Source organism: Emydura macquarii, unplaced genomic scaffold (genome assembly GCF_026122565.2).
Source record: "Emydura macquarii macquarii isolate MOO-44397 ecotype Brisbane River unplaced genomic scaffold, CSIRO-AGI_Emac_v2 contig_1644, whole genome shotgun sequence".
Taxonomy (NCBI): Eukaryota; Metazoa; Chordata; order Testudines; family Chelidae; genus Emydura; species Emydura macquarii.
Genome location: NW_027131781.1, coordinates 15,389,808 through 15,402,488, shown reverse-complemented (window position 1 = coordinate 15,402,488; position 12,681 = coordinate 15,389,808). Strand labels below are relative to the sequence as shown.

Sequence of the window (12,681 nt, the reverse complement as noted above, 5' to 3'; positions counted from 1 at the left end):
TCTCTGTCCCTCCCATACACAAAAAGAACCCAGAGTGTTAACTATACATGACAAGTGTGCATGAAGAAACAAGCCACCATCATGAAAAGAAGTATACATCAAGCTTGTTCACATTTTGCGTCAGTATTGAGCCATGTAACATTTTATATTAAAGTCTTGTATATTATCCACCACAGCGGTCAAAATAAAAGTGTGTGTTATTGGGAAAACTCAGTGTTCAGTGTATCAGATACAAAAATATCTATTCTAAGTAGGATTATGGAGATCTATTGTAAAAATCTGCAGATTTTTAATAATCCCCAAATAGCTCTCTAGAACAAAGATTGCTGTATACAGAGTGGGTAGGAACATTGACCCTAAAGCAGTTTACGCTGTCTACCACATATTGCAGTTAGGAGTATTTGTTTCTACATTTAGAAAATAAAGGAAGCAGGTTCTAAAGAACCCCTTCTCTAAACTTGTCTTGGTTCTTAAATATTTTCCATTCCTGTTAGCTGGTTTTCAGAAATTGACTTCCTATGAGTGGTTTCATATCTCCTTCTTCCTAGTTTTGTTTCTTAAAATTAAATTTCATGTTCTGAAAATGGGACATAACACTGGGAAACAACTAATGGCATAAATTTAAGCCTGTTGTAACTTGATTAACTTTTGTCGAGTTATATATCAGGGATGAATTTGGATTAAAATGTTTAAAGCAGTTCCGATGGTAATATTTGCACTATTTTTTGAAAAAAGGTTGCCATCTTGTGGCCAGTATTAAGAGTGATTATGCTAAAATCTTAAAGGAAACTCTGTTTTAAAAGGAAAATCTGAATTTAAAAAAAGTGTTTATACTATAACATCCCACAACTCCTTTACTTTATAAAAATACTAAGTTAGAATGTAGTGGATTCAACTGTTAAAGTTATAGCCAAGATAAAAAATGTATGAGAGTAGTTTACGCCTTGTGGAATTCAGATTCTTCCCTGTATTCCACAAGGCGTTTTTCTTTGTCTAACAATATATTATTAAAATATTATTATTATTAAAAGAGGTTATGGTTTTAGATTATAAATGCAAACAAGGAGATGCTTTTACTTTTAGCATTTTTAAGCACTGCAAGCAACAACTGCAGATCGATTAAGGACAGGAGAATTTAAAGGCCTATTAACCATGCAGTGTTACCACTAGGCCACCAGAGCAGCCATATCTGTTTATTTACCATCTGCCATTTGGTGTGCTCATGAGAAAAGGGCAAAGGATAATTCTATGAACAATGTTTGGTTTATTGTGGCAACAAGAGAACATCCAAAAAAAGTTACACAGAAGACAACCCGTTCAGTCAGTTGCAAACTAAGCGCTTATTTTTGTGAACTTTTTTTTAAAGTTATCACTGCACCTACAAGGACGTCTGGAATAAATATTCTATTAAATACTATATATGACAGAGAAACTCACTGAGTTGAAATGAAATGCATAGATTCGTACACAACAGTGATAGTAGTTTTTTAGCTTTGCAGCAGGCAAATGGATGATCAGTTTTTTTAGTTACATAATTTTTTGTCTTTCTTTCCTGTTACCTAGGAAGAAGAATTTGATGATTTATATTGGATGGAGGCAGTAGTTCAAAAGTCCTAGGCACTGGATTTGAATCAGACAGACTCTAGAAACGTGCTAAGAATTGTGACAGGGTCAGATCAGCCCTTCCAGAGTTCCATGAAGCTTATTTTGGTAAAACTTTAAAAACCAAGGTGTTGTCTGAACTGCATGGACATCAAAGATTTCTTGGCTTTTTTATAAGAATAGTGATTTGTCTTGGTACCTTTGAACAAAAATTCCCTTTCCTATTGCACCAATAGTCTGTCTGACTGCTGCTGCTCTTCCATCCCAGAGGCAGGTGCATGACTCCTGTAGGCTTCGCAGTTGTGGAGAAAAGCTTGAATAAGTGATTCCTAAAGGCTCAAAATCCAAAAGGCAAATGTAAAGAACCCAACAATTACTATTTTTTAAAAAGTCATGATTTTTAAGCCAATCTCATGATTTTTGAGGCTTGATTCATGATTTTTGAACACCTGGTGATGCTATGCTAGCCAGAGCATAGAGTAAGTTTAACTGACATAAAGTTCTCTGAGTTGGTCTTTAGGTACCAAAGATGCCAATAATAGCTGCCATGCCTTTGACTTTTAATGTTTTGGAAACTACCACATATTAATTATCCTTAAAAAGGAGACCGTGGGTTATTTTGAAAGAAGTGATTAAAGAAATTCTTATGGTGGTTAATTTAAGGAAAATCCACTAGTATTACTGATTTCTGACACATCTGTTACCAATAGTAAATGTCAAAATGGGAAAATGAAGCCTGACTTGGTTAAGAAAACTCCTGGAGCTGAGCTTGTATATGGATCACCAAATTTTATTGACCAAATTCTACCCTCAGTTACATCTAAGTGCAACCCCACTGACTTCAGTGAGGTTACACAGTGTAACTAATGGCAGATTTTCATATATACTTTTAAAATAAATGAATCTATGGTTAAAAATAAAATTTGAATAGAGAACACGTGACGTACACTCAAAGCTCTATCATCATCAAAATTAGAAAATTAATTTTGTAAAACCATAAATAAAATTAAAGTTTTTGATCTTGGACTATTACATTCTATGTTCCTGCATAAAGTTCATTCTTTCTCTTTCCCTCTGGCCTCCTCGGAGGGAGGCTTAGGTCTGTCAAACATAGTGTTTTTATCATCACTGGGATTCGCAGTAACTATTATCCAGTAATTCTTATCTTCTTCAGCTTTATGGGAATCCAGATAGGTGTGACAGATAACTTCATATTCCTTTCCAAAGTATGACCTGTCAAGAGAAAATAGTAGCACGGCTAGATAGAATGACAATACACTCCATGCTCTCAGTCTCAAAAGTAACAGAGAATCATTGTAAAGTGTAAATTACTGCTTTAGCCAGTTTGCAAATAGCTTTTTTCACACTAGTTTTTGGTTTATTCAGCCATTATTCATACATTTTAAAAAACTGTATTTGTTAATTACAATTTTAGAAATAAAAAAAAAACCAAGGGGAAAAGTCAGCACTGGTCCACATTCACCCAGCTAATCCCAAAGCACTCCAGGGAGTATTCATTCATCCTGAGGGGAGAGCAGGTGATGCTGCTGCTGCTCGCCTTACTTCAGAATTCCCATTGATGCATGGCAGCTTTTTTTAGATGGGATGCTACAGGAGTCCCATTGATGCAGGCTGTGAAGGGGATGTGCTGAATCATTTGCACTGGAAACACCCAGTTCCCCAGCCAACTCTACCAATTTTTGGGGCTGTGTTGGGTTCCTATAGGTTCCCTGGCTTCCACCACTTCAACCTCACCCAGCAGACTTTCTGCCTCAAAGGCCTCCATGAGGGTCTGATGTAGATCCTGAGCTGAATTTTGTTTGAAATTAAATGAGAAATAATTGTTACACTCATTAATAATGGAGAGGCAAAATACTAATTCAATGTAGAAATTACAGTCACACCAATCGCTACATTAACTTTACTTGGTCTTTGTGACAGTCACATGCATCCTGTATGCAGTTTTATGCACTATTTTAAAATATATTTTCCTGATCTATGACACTTCCTCATACCCAACTTTCTCTACAAAGAAAGGACCACAATTAGTCGGCATATCCAAAGGGTGAACTGAACCATCCAGGAAAGAGGGAGCAGAGACTGCAAGGGGAAAATGTAAAAAAGATTGAGCTGACTGACTGTAGACCTAGGGTAGCACTAAATTACAATCTGACAATAAATTGAGAGTGAGGATATGTCTATACTGCAGAGTGAAGTTGATTTATTTTAAATCGACTTTCACCCGCCGAATTTTAGAAGTCGGAGGAGCATGATCACAACCTGCTCGTTGCATCAGGGAACTGCGTCCCCATTAGCCATGCTTGGGTCAACAATCAAAGCAGTGCACCGTGGATAGCTGTCCCACAGTGCAACTAGCCGCAGAGGCTTTTGGGAAGGTTGTTGTCCTCCCATGATGCAACGTTCTCTTCCTCCCCTCTTGTCCCAGTCCAAAACAAACAGACGATCTCCTTTTCACACCACTTTTTCAAACCCTTCACTCTCTGCTGTGCGCACGCCATTGCCTGAGAGGAATGGAGCCCACTCAGCTCTGAACTATTATTGTGAGCATCACAAGCACCTTGCAACTTATTCTGCAGTATTTTCAGGGGCGAGACAGGAGCTGCAACACTGAAAATTGCGATGTTACAAAGGCCGCCTTGCTACAAGCCATGGAACGAAACAATTCCTATTTGCTGCAGGCTTTCATGCACTATCTGCAGTCAGTGGAGCGCCACTTCTGGTCCAGGAAACACGCAATGACTGGTGGGATTGCATCATTATGAAGGTGTGGGATGATGAGCAGTGGCTGCAGAACTTTCAATGTGAAAGGCCATTTTCTTTGAACTTTGTGGAAAACTCTCCCAAGCACTGAAACGCAAGAATACTCGCTTGAGACCAGCTCTGAAAGTGGAGAAGAGAGTGGCCATCACTCTGTGGAAGCTAGCAATGGCAAACTGCGTTGGGAATCAATTCAGAGTTAGTAAATCCACCGTAGGAGCCCGGACCACTTTGCCTCAGAGAGAAGGGATACCACACTCGCCTGTCCCCTGTTCTCCTCATCTTTATCCTTCTCCTTGTCCATGGACTCAACCTCATTCATCCTGGTCTCAGATTCCCCTGAGGTATCAACGCTGCATGGTGGCATAGTGGTGGGGTCTCTGCCGAGAATTGCATGCAGCTCCTTGTAAAAGCAGCATGTTTTGGGTGAGGAGCCAGAATGGCTGTTAGCTTCCCTAGTATTCTGATAAGCCTGCCTCAGCTCTTTGATCTTAACATGGCACTGCTGTGCGTCCCTGTTGTGCCCCTTCTCCAGCATGTCGCGAGATATCGTCTCGTAAATATCCAAATTTCTTTTGCTTGCTCAGAGCTGAGCCAGAACAGACTCTTCGCCCCACAAACCGATTAGATCCAAGACCTCGGGTCAAGTCCAGGCTGGAGCATGTTTGGGGCATGAAGTCATAAGGATCAGTTGTGCTGGCAAGCTCTCTCCATGCTGACCAAACACGAAATGGGAATTCAAAATTTCCCAGGGCTTGCAGAGCCATTTCCTGTTTACCTGGCCACCATGCAGCAGATTGAGAATGTGCAGAGTGGTCAGAACAAAGCATTATGGGATATCTCCCGGAGGCCAATGACGTCGATTTACATTGCACTCTGCCTACACTGACACTCGTTTGACCCACAGAATTTGACTTCAGCACTAAACCACTTGCGGAGGTGGTTTGGTTTTTTTTACCGCTAATTTTACCGCAATTTAGGTCGACAGAACTGACATGCCAATGGAGAAGCATACTTTAGGTGGTTGACGTAAGCCATGTTAAATCAACCTCCGTTGTCAGTATAGATCAGGCCTGAGTGTGTGTTCGGCACTCTTTATTTTGTTTTCCCAGTAAGTGTGTGACTACAGCACTTGTCTCATTGCTTATATTCTTGATATACTGAACTTGTACATCATTACATCACGACATCATGATTAATAACTAAATTAAAACACCTCTGATATTTATATTGCCATAAATTACACTTACCTTATCCAATAGTTCCTAGGAACTGCTAAACCCCGATTTGTATGACAATGAGTGATAAGGACTTTAGTGTTTGCCTAGAGAAAGAATAAACAAGATCATCTTTTTTCACAGACATTTTACACACTGCTATTAAATAATCTTTTTGCTGTGCAAGTGAAATGTTTTAACATGCTTTATTCACTAACTCACAAACACAAGCTCCGATTCTGGGCCACTTTGCACCTTGTTGATACTGAAGCTAGTTTTACATCCTAACTGCAGCTATCCCCAAGGGGACCATTCAGCAGCCCAGATTAGCTGAATTTATAGCACTCTGGCCACATCCCCTTTCTCCTCCAATACACTTCTTCCCTTCATAGGCATGCCCCTGTGCTGGACACTGTAAGAAAGAGCAGTGTAAGGCCAGGGAATGGTCCTATACCACCAGAGGAACCCAGTTTCACTGGGCATTTCCTGGTGGAGAGATTCTGCTGGTTTCCAAAATAAAATGTACTGCGGCACAGTCTAGAATTGGGGCCTCTGCATTTTTAAAAATAGATTTTTACTGTATTGGTACATTTTTGCAAGATCACTTTTAATTTGTGTGTCAAAGTACAACAGGATTGATCTTAATTTAATCTGTTTAAAAATATTTAAAAAATTACCATGAAAAGAGAATATTGTCTTAATCAATTACATAATTTTAACTAGGTTTTGTGAGTCAGATGCTTCACAGAAATAGATTACAACAGAAGAAGTGGCAGTGGCGGAACATTTATATTTATAATATAATATCATTATTTTACACTTACCTTGAACTATAAAAGAACTAACCAAAGGATCTTGAAGCATATTAGAAGCATTAATTGAGCATTCAGCACCTCTGTGAGGTAGGTAAGTATTACATCCATTTTCTTTATACACACTGAGGTTAACCACCATGTTTTCAAAAAGGTGCCTCGATTTTTGGGAGCTCTGTGTGCCTGATTTTCAGAAATACAGAGCAGCCACAGCTCCTAGTAATAGAAATGGAATTGTAGATACTCAGTGCTTCTGAAATTCAGATCGTAAGGATTACAAATTTAACTCCAAAACCTGAAGCACGCATAATCAATGGCCACTTTTTAAAATTTTGGCCAAAGTGATTTATCTTAATCACACAGCAAGTCAACCCAAAGTTAGCATTGGAACCCAAGAGTTCTGAATCCCAGCCCCCTGCTCCAACCCTAGATATCATTTGCTGACTGTTTTCCCCCATAACTATAGTTCACAGTTTATGTATGGAAAGATTTCCTTTTCAACACTTGACTTTCAGAAGGCTGCAATGAATTAAATGGATGCAACTTCCTTTTAAATAGTTGATAGCCTTAATTAAATATTCTTAATATTTACTATTGTTTTACTTTCTGTATAATTTCTTACAGGAACTGGAAATCCTTCATATTCAAGACGCAGCTGTGGATCCAAAAAGGTAGCTTGCCAACAAGTCAAATAGGAGAGCTCATCTGTCAAAAACACTTGCTGAAGGTATGATTTTTTAGCAAAACTCATAAATGATTTATGGTCACTTGCGAGATATAACTGTAAATGGAAACATACATGAATAGCAACATAATTTTAATTTTTTTAAACTACTAAGTTACTACAGATAAAAGAACAATTGTTTGTGTTTAGCAATGTCAGACAGATTTATACACAATAATTTAAAAAACACTCAACTAATTTTTAAAATTTGCTTACAAAATTGATTGTTTTTGAGCATAGAATCTGTTTTATTCCAGAACCACAAAGAAAAGATTGGTAAAAGAGTTTTATATATATGCAAGCAAAGAAGTGTAAGACCAACATGAAAGAGTAAACAAAACGTATCTGTACAAACATAGGGTTACCTTTATACTTCAGAAATAGTATTGTATTTCTGTTGTTGAAATATGTGCTTCTACTGCTAGGGTCTGATCCAACACTCACTAATTTAAATGAACATTGGATTGGACCCAAAATATATTGCAGTTATAAAAAAGAAACGTTTTTTTTCCAAAACTAGGAACAGAGTCTTTGTTTGTGAAAAGTCAATCAGTCAATTCTCATGAATTCAAAACTCCTCACTAACTATAACAGATGTTATATGGCTGATGAGCTCATGAATAGCTGTGCTGCATTCAAATTGAACAAGTGACTTCAAAAAGAGAGAGATTACAGAAGTGTAATCCCTGGTATATAAATGAGATCTGCATTCCAAAGGGTCACTGTGATTACAAAGACACAGGTAAGGTTGTTAGGCCAAAAAATATCTATCAGTGGTACCTATAGTGATTCTGTACATCTTCCTGTCTTCTGAGCCGATATGATGCTAACATTTACTAGAATTCTGCTTACTGACTCAGACTGAGACACTAACATTTTACTTACTTTAAAAATACAGACTTTTATTCACAGGTTCCAGATTTGCCTAGTCTCTTCCATTTGGAGGGGAGAGTCTCTTCTGGATTCATTTAAAGGCAGAGTTTAAAACGTCAGTCTTTCTACAATGATGGATTTTGTGGTGTGTTTCAGGAGATATTTAAAATGTCCATCTTTTAAGGAAATGCAAGTAAATATTTGTTGGGAGATTTTTTTTTTCTAAAAGCCCCAAATAGTTTATTCATAGAGGATGGTGATTTGGATGTATGGTATCTTCTATGCAAATGTTAACTATAGGTTTTAATATTTTGATAGCTAACACAGGGAACAATCCACAAAATACAATTTTCATGCTGATGTGCAGAGGATCCAAGGTGTGGACCATCAGAGACTGCTTCAAGTCTTTATGTAGCATGCTGTTCAAAATGAATGAAGATCATTTCCATTCCCATGTGAACAGCTCAGACTTGGGTGAGGTAAAAGCATATGGCTGAGTGGCTGTTGGAAATGCTGTTCTGCTGCAGAAGTATGATAAACTATATGCTATGACTATTACTAGCCAGGAAACAGGGGACCACAGTTGTATCTCATTTATACTGGTGCAAGTGCGGATTAACTCAATTGACCACCAGTGGAGTTGCTCTGGATTTACTCTGCTGCAACCTAGACCAGAATCTGACCCCAGTCTCTCCTGCAAAAACTGGGATGTCTGGTCATGTACAGTATGACACATTGAATGCTGTATTATGTACAGATTATCCACTCTCATCGCATGAAGTGCTCCAGGATCAGTGTAATTGTTTGCTTAGTAATAACTTGCATATTTTATTGCACAAAAATAGCATGCAAAATATGTACAGTAATCTAAATTTACAGTATTAATATGTACAGATTTAGTTTACACCTCTGTTGACTTACCATTTGATCAGTAAAACCACCTGTTGCCCCAAGACCAAAATTCTGCCCAAATCTAATGGGTTCTCCCATAGAATTTCCTTCAACACTGTTAAAATAGGAAAAGAACCATATAAATTGAAACATGCCATATCCATTGATTTGTGTGTGAGTGATCAGAATTACTTATTATAGAAGAGGCTGATGTCACTGCATATTATAAAGATTGCTATTATAAAATACATTATAGAAAGAGTTGGAATTTAAATAATTTACTACATAAATATTTAATACTCAGAGTGGAAAATTAGACTCAATGCTATTTTTCAGCTGCATACATTAAACGCATAGACTGGGATTTTCCAAGGAGTTTAAACGAGATTGGTGCCCAAATATCACTGAAATTCAGTGGAAGTTCAGCACCTAATTCCTTTAGGCTCCATTGAAAATCCCAATCTATATGTTCCCTGCCTACAAGCAAAATAGTGCTTTCCTGTAATTTATCACGTTGTTAAATTGATATGAAAACTAATCATCCATCTCAAAGCAAAAAACAAACAAACAAAACAAAAACCCCTCTGCTAATGAAATGTCAAAGTTGAGAATTTAAATTCAAAAGTCAAGTTGCCATAGTAATGTTAACTCCTTTCCTGTGAGCATAAGTATTATTCTGCAACATGAAATGATATGTTTTGTTAAAGGGGCACTACCGGGCAAAGGTACAACCTCATAAAAAGATGGGAAACTGAAACTGCTTTAGTCCTGTAGCTGCATTTATGGGAGTAACAACATGTTCCCATCATCCACTTCAGTGGTTATGCCAAGGCTATCAGATTAAAATTACATAATATTTTCTCTTATCTATATTACCAATTCTGAAATACTTTTTAAAATAAATTTAACTTTACATAATTTATGCTGAGTATTTACTCTTTTAGATTTTGGTGAGTGTATAGATCCAGGTTTTTTGTTTCTAGTCAATATCAGCTTCTAGTTCTCTTGCATTAGAAAAGAGATATAGCATTTGTAAACAAAGCAGGGAATGTTTAAATAAATAAAAAATATTTTATGGAGTTTCTTTTTAGTGCATGAGAACATTTCTATCCACGTAGGAGTGGTAGGCACTATGTACACATTTAACAAAAAGACAACCTCCACCCCAAACAGTTTACAATTTAAGTATGCCATCTCTTCTAACATTCTCAAGAACTATCCTGGGATACTACTCAACTTTTAGTATGTCAGGAGAAAGAGGCACTGTTTGCTCTTTTATGCACTTGCATAGAAGAAAGATGTAAGATTTAACTAACTCTCATAACATCCATGTGAGGTAACTAGTTATGTCTGTAAATGCTTTGTTAACTAAAAATATTGCTCTATGTCAATAATAAGTTGTAGAATTTATTCAACTTTAAAATATTTGGCAGTTAGTTTATTAAAAATAAATACAGTGAGCCTGATTCTGCTTTTGAATCAGTTTTATACTGACGTAATTTCATTGATTTCATTGGAATTACTATTGATTCACGCTGGCATGAGAGCAGAATTGGGCCTAATGTGTAATAAAAATTAAGCCATTAGTCTGAAATCAATAAAATATTGCTTTACACTCTGATTTTCATTTTTAAGGACATTCATTGTCTATTTCACAGAAAAAGATTAAACCTTAATGCAAAGATTTAACTACTATTGAATCTTCTGAATGCAAGATACCAAACCTTAGGATATGAAATGTATTACGACCAACAGGGTTCACACTTTTCACTGCGCTCACTCCACAGGGGACTTGCAATGAATCAGCTGAATGCACTGTTATATTATCTGGATTAACAGCCAAAGTTAGATTGCCACATACTGCAGGATAATTTTCCATAGGTGATTTGTTGTTTTCAGGGCTCAAAAGCATCACAGTGTCTCCAAAGTGAATAAATCCATCTTTTGAAACTGACAGCTGCATCTAAGTTAAAATAGACATAGTTTGGTATAGACTGTTTCAATTTTTTTTTAAATTATTTAAATTATTGTAACATATCATATAGAATGCTAAAACATAATATTCTCGCTACATAGATTCTAACAATTCACTGCAACATTTTATAAGTAGTGAAGTGGAATTGATGAAAGGACTGTTAAAAACTGGTTACCTGCTTTAAAAGATTATTTTTAAGTCTCTTTGATTTCTGTAATAGAAGTTCTCCTTTTTCTCTTTTATACAAAAAATCTTTCAAGAGGTCCTGTTTAAAAACAAAAGTGAGAAACTAAACATAGTATCCAGCATTTTAAAAATCATCTCAGCTTTAAATAAAATTTAAACTTTTTTTTTAAAAGGTCCCCATTTAGGTGGAAAGAAACCTCTGTGGCAGATGGCTCACAAATATTCCAGAAACCTGATTCTGATCTCACACCACTTTTATACTGACGGTAAACCCTTGAACTTCAATGGAGTTACTCCCTATTTACACCAAAGCATGATCTACCCTAGAGTCAGGTCGACAGATGCTGCCTTGCATCAACCGTTCCATGTAAGTGTCTACACTAAAATTTCACTCCCACCGACGTAACTGCTCCACTACACCGACTTAACTCCATCTCCATGAGCATAGAGTCCATGTCGATGCAGTTAGATCAACGCAGTGTCAGTGTAGACACTGTGATGCTTACAACGACCATTACTGGCTTTCAAAAGCTGTCCCATAGTGCCCCACACTGACAGTACAATCGGTACAAGCACTCCTGGGGAGGACGCACACTGCCCATACAAGGAGCAAAGTGTAGACAGGCACAAGCGAGGTCATTACTGTGGTGGCTGCATGCTGATGTAAATTAGGTGGACTTAATATTGTAAAGTAGACATGCCCCACGGCTGCATGAGATAGGAGTGAGTCTCCGGGCTTCCCCAGCTGCACAGGCTGTTTTCCCTTCAGCAGGAAGGTGCCCCCAGCACTGGCAGGTGCATGGGACCCGCTGGCCCCTTCCCAGAGATGCAAACACAGCCTCCCCAGCCTCCCAGTGCCCTGCTGCTGTGGGGATTAAGAAGCTGGACACCTGCTAGGTGGTCTCCTTCCCACCCACCCCCGGCCTAACCATCATGATGCCTCGTCCCCCCCCAGTGTACCATCCTGCCTCAGGGTTGCTGCCCAACTCAAGGGTCCCCGGGGGAGAACTGTGGGGCAGGGGGGGCAGCGGCTCCGGTACCTCCTCTAAGTAGGTGTCCTCGTTCCAGTTGGCGATGCGCACCCCTGCGCTGTAGGGCTTGCCGCTCAAGCTAGCCCTGCCGTTCATGTCGGGGGAAGGTTGGGGGGGTTTCCAATGGGGGGAGTCAAGAGAGGAGTCGGTTCCAGCCCAGGCAGGCTTCTCCCAGCTCTCACGCTCGCTAGGCCCCGGAGAGTTTACTGGTTGCCACGGCAACGGCTCTGGTTGCCACGGCAACGGTTCTAGCTTTGGATTGGATGTTCTTGAGGGAAAAGTCCGCCTATGAGGGGCGGGGTTGCTCTGCTCTTACGGCCCAGCGAGTGCAGCTGGAGAGGAGGTAGGTTGGTGCTGGGTAACTGGGCTCCGGGGGGTGTCCCAGGAATGGAGGATCCTCGCTGCATTTCCCTCTTCCCCCCGCTGAGTCTGGGAAGGGGGTGGGCGACCTCACTGCAGCCCCCCATCTCAGAGCTGGGGTGGTGGGGGCTCACTGCAGCTAGGGTGACCAGAGAGCAAGTGTGAAAAATCAGGAAGGGGGGGGGGGGTCGTGTAATAGGAGCCTATATAAGAAAAAGCCCCAAATATCAGG

At 39.0% G+C, this 12,681-nt stretch overlaps 1 protein-coding gene across 2 annotated transcripts; it reads right to left on the bottom strand.

The window, feature by feature from the left end:
* Window positions 1–1,263: 1,263 nt before the first annotated feature.
* On the bottom strand, window positions 1,264–12,202 carry CFAP161 (cilia and flagella associated protein 161). Of its 2 annotated transcripts, XM_067556111.1 has the most exons (7): window positions 12,099–12,202; window positions 11,048–11,137; window positions 10,622–10,860; window positions 8,928–9,012; window positions 7,032–7,190; window positions 5,631–5,704; window positions 1,264–2,835 (listed from the first exon to the last, which is right to left on the bottom strand). In XM_067556111.1, the coding sequence occupies exons 1-7, from the start codon at window positions 12,183–12,185 to the stop codon at window positions 2,658–2,660; spliced, it is 912 nt and encodes a 303-aa protein (XP_067412212.1). In that variant the 5' UTR covers window positions 12,186–12,202; the 3' UTR covers window positions 1,264–2,657. The 2 variants fall into 2 exon arrangements, with proteins under 2 accessions (XP_067412212.1, XP_067412214.1); XM_067556113.1 differs by lacking the exon at window positions 7,032–7,190.
* Window positions 12,203–12,681: the final 479 nt, after the last annotated feature.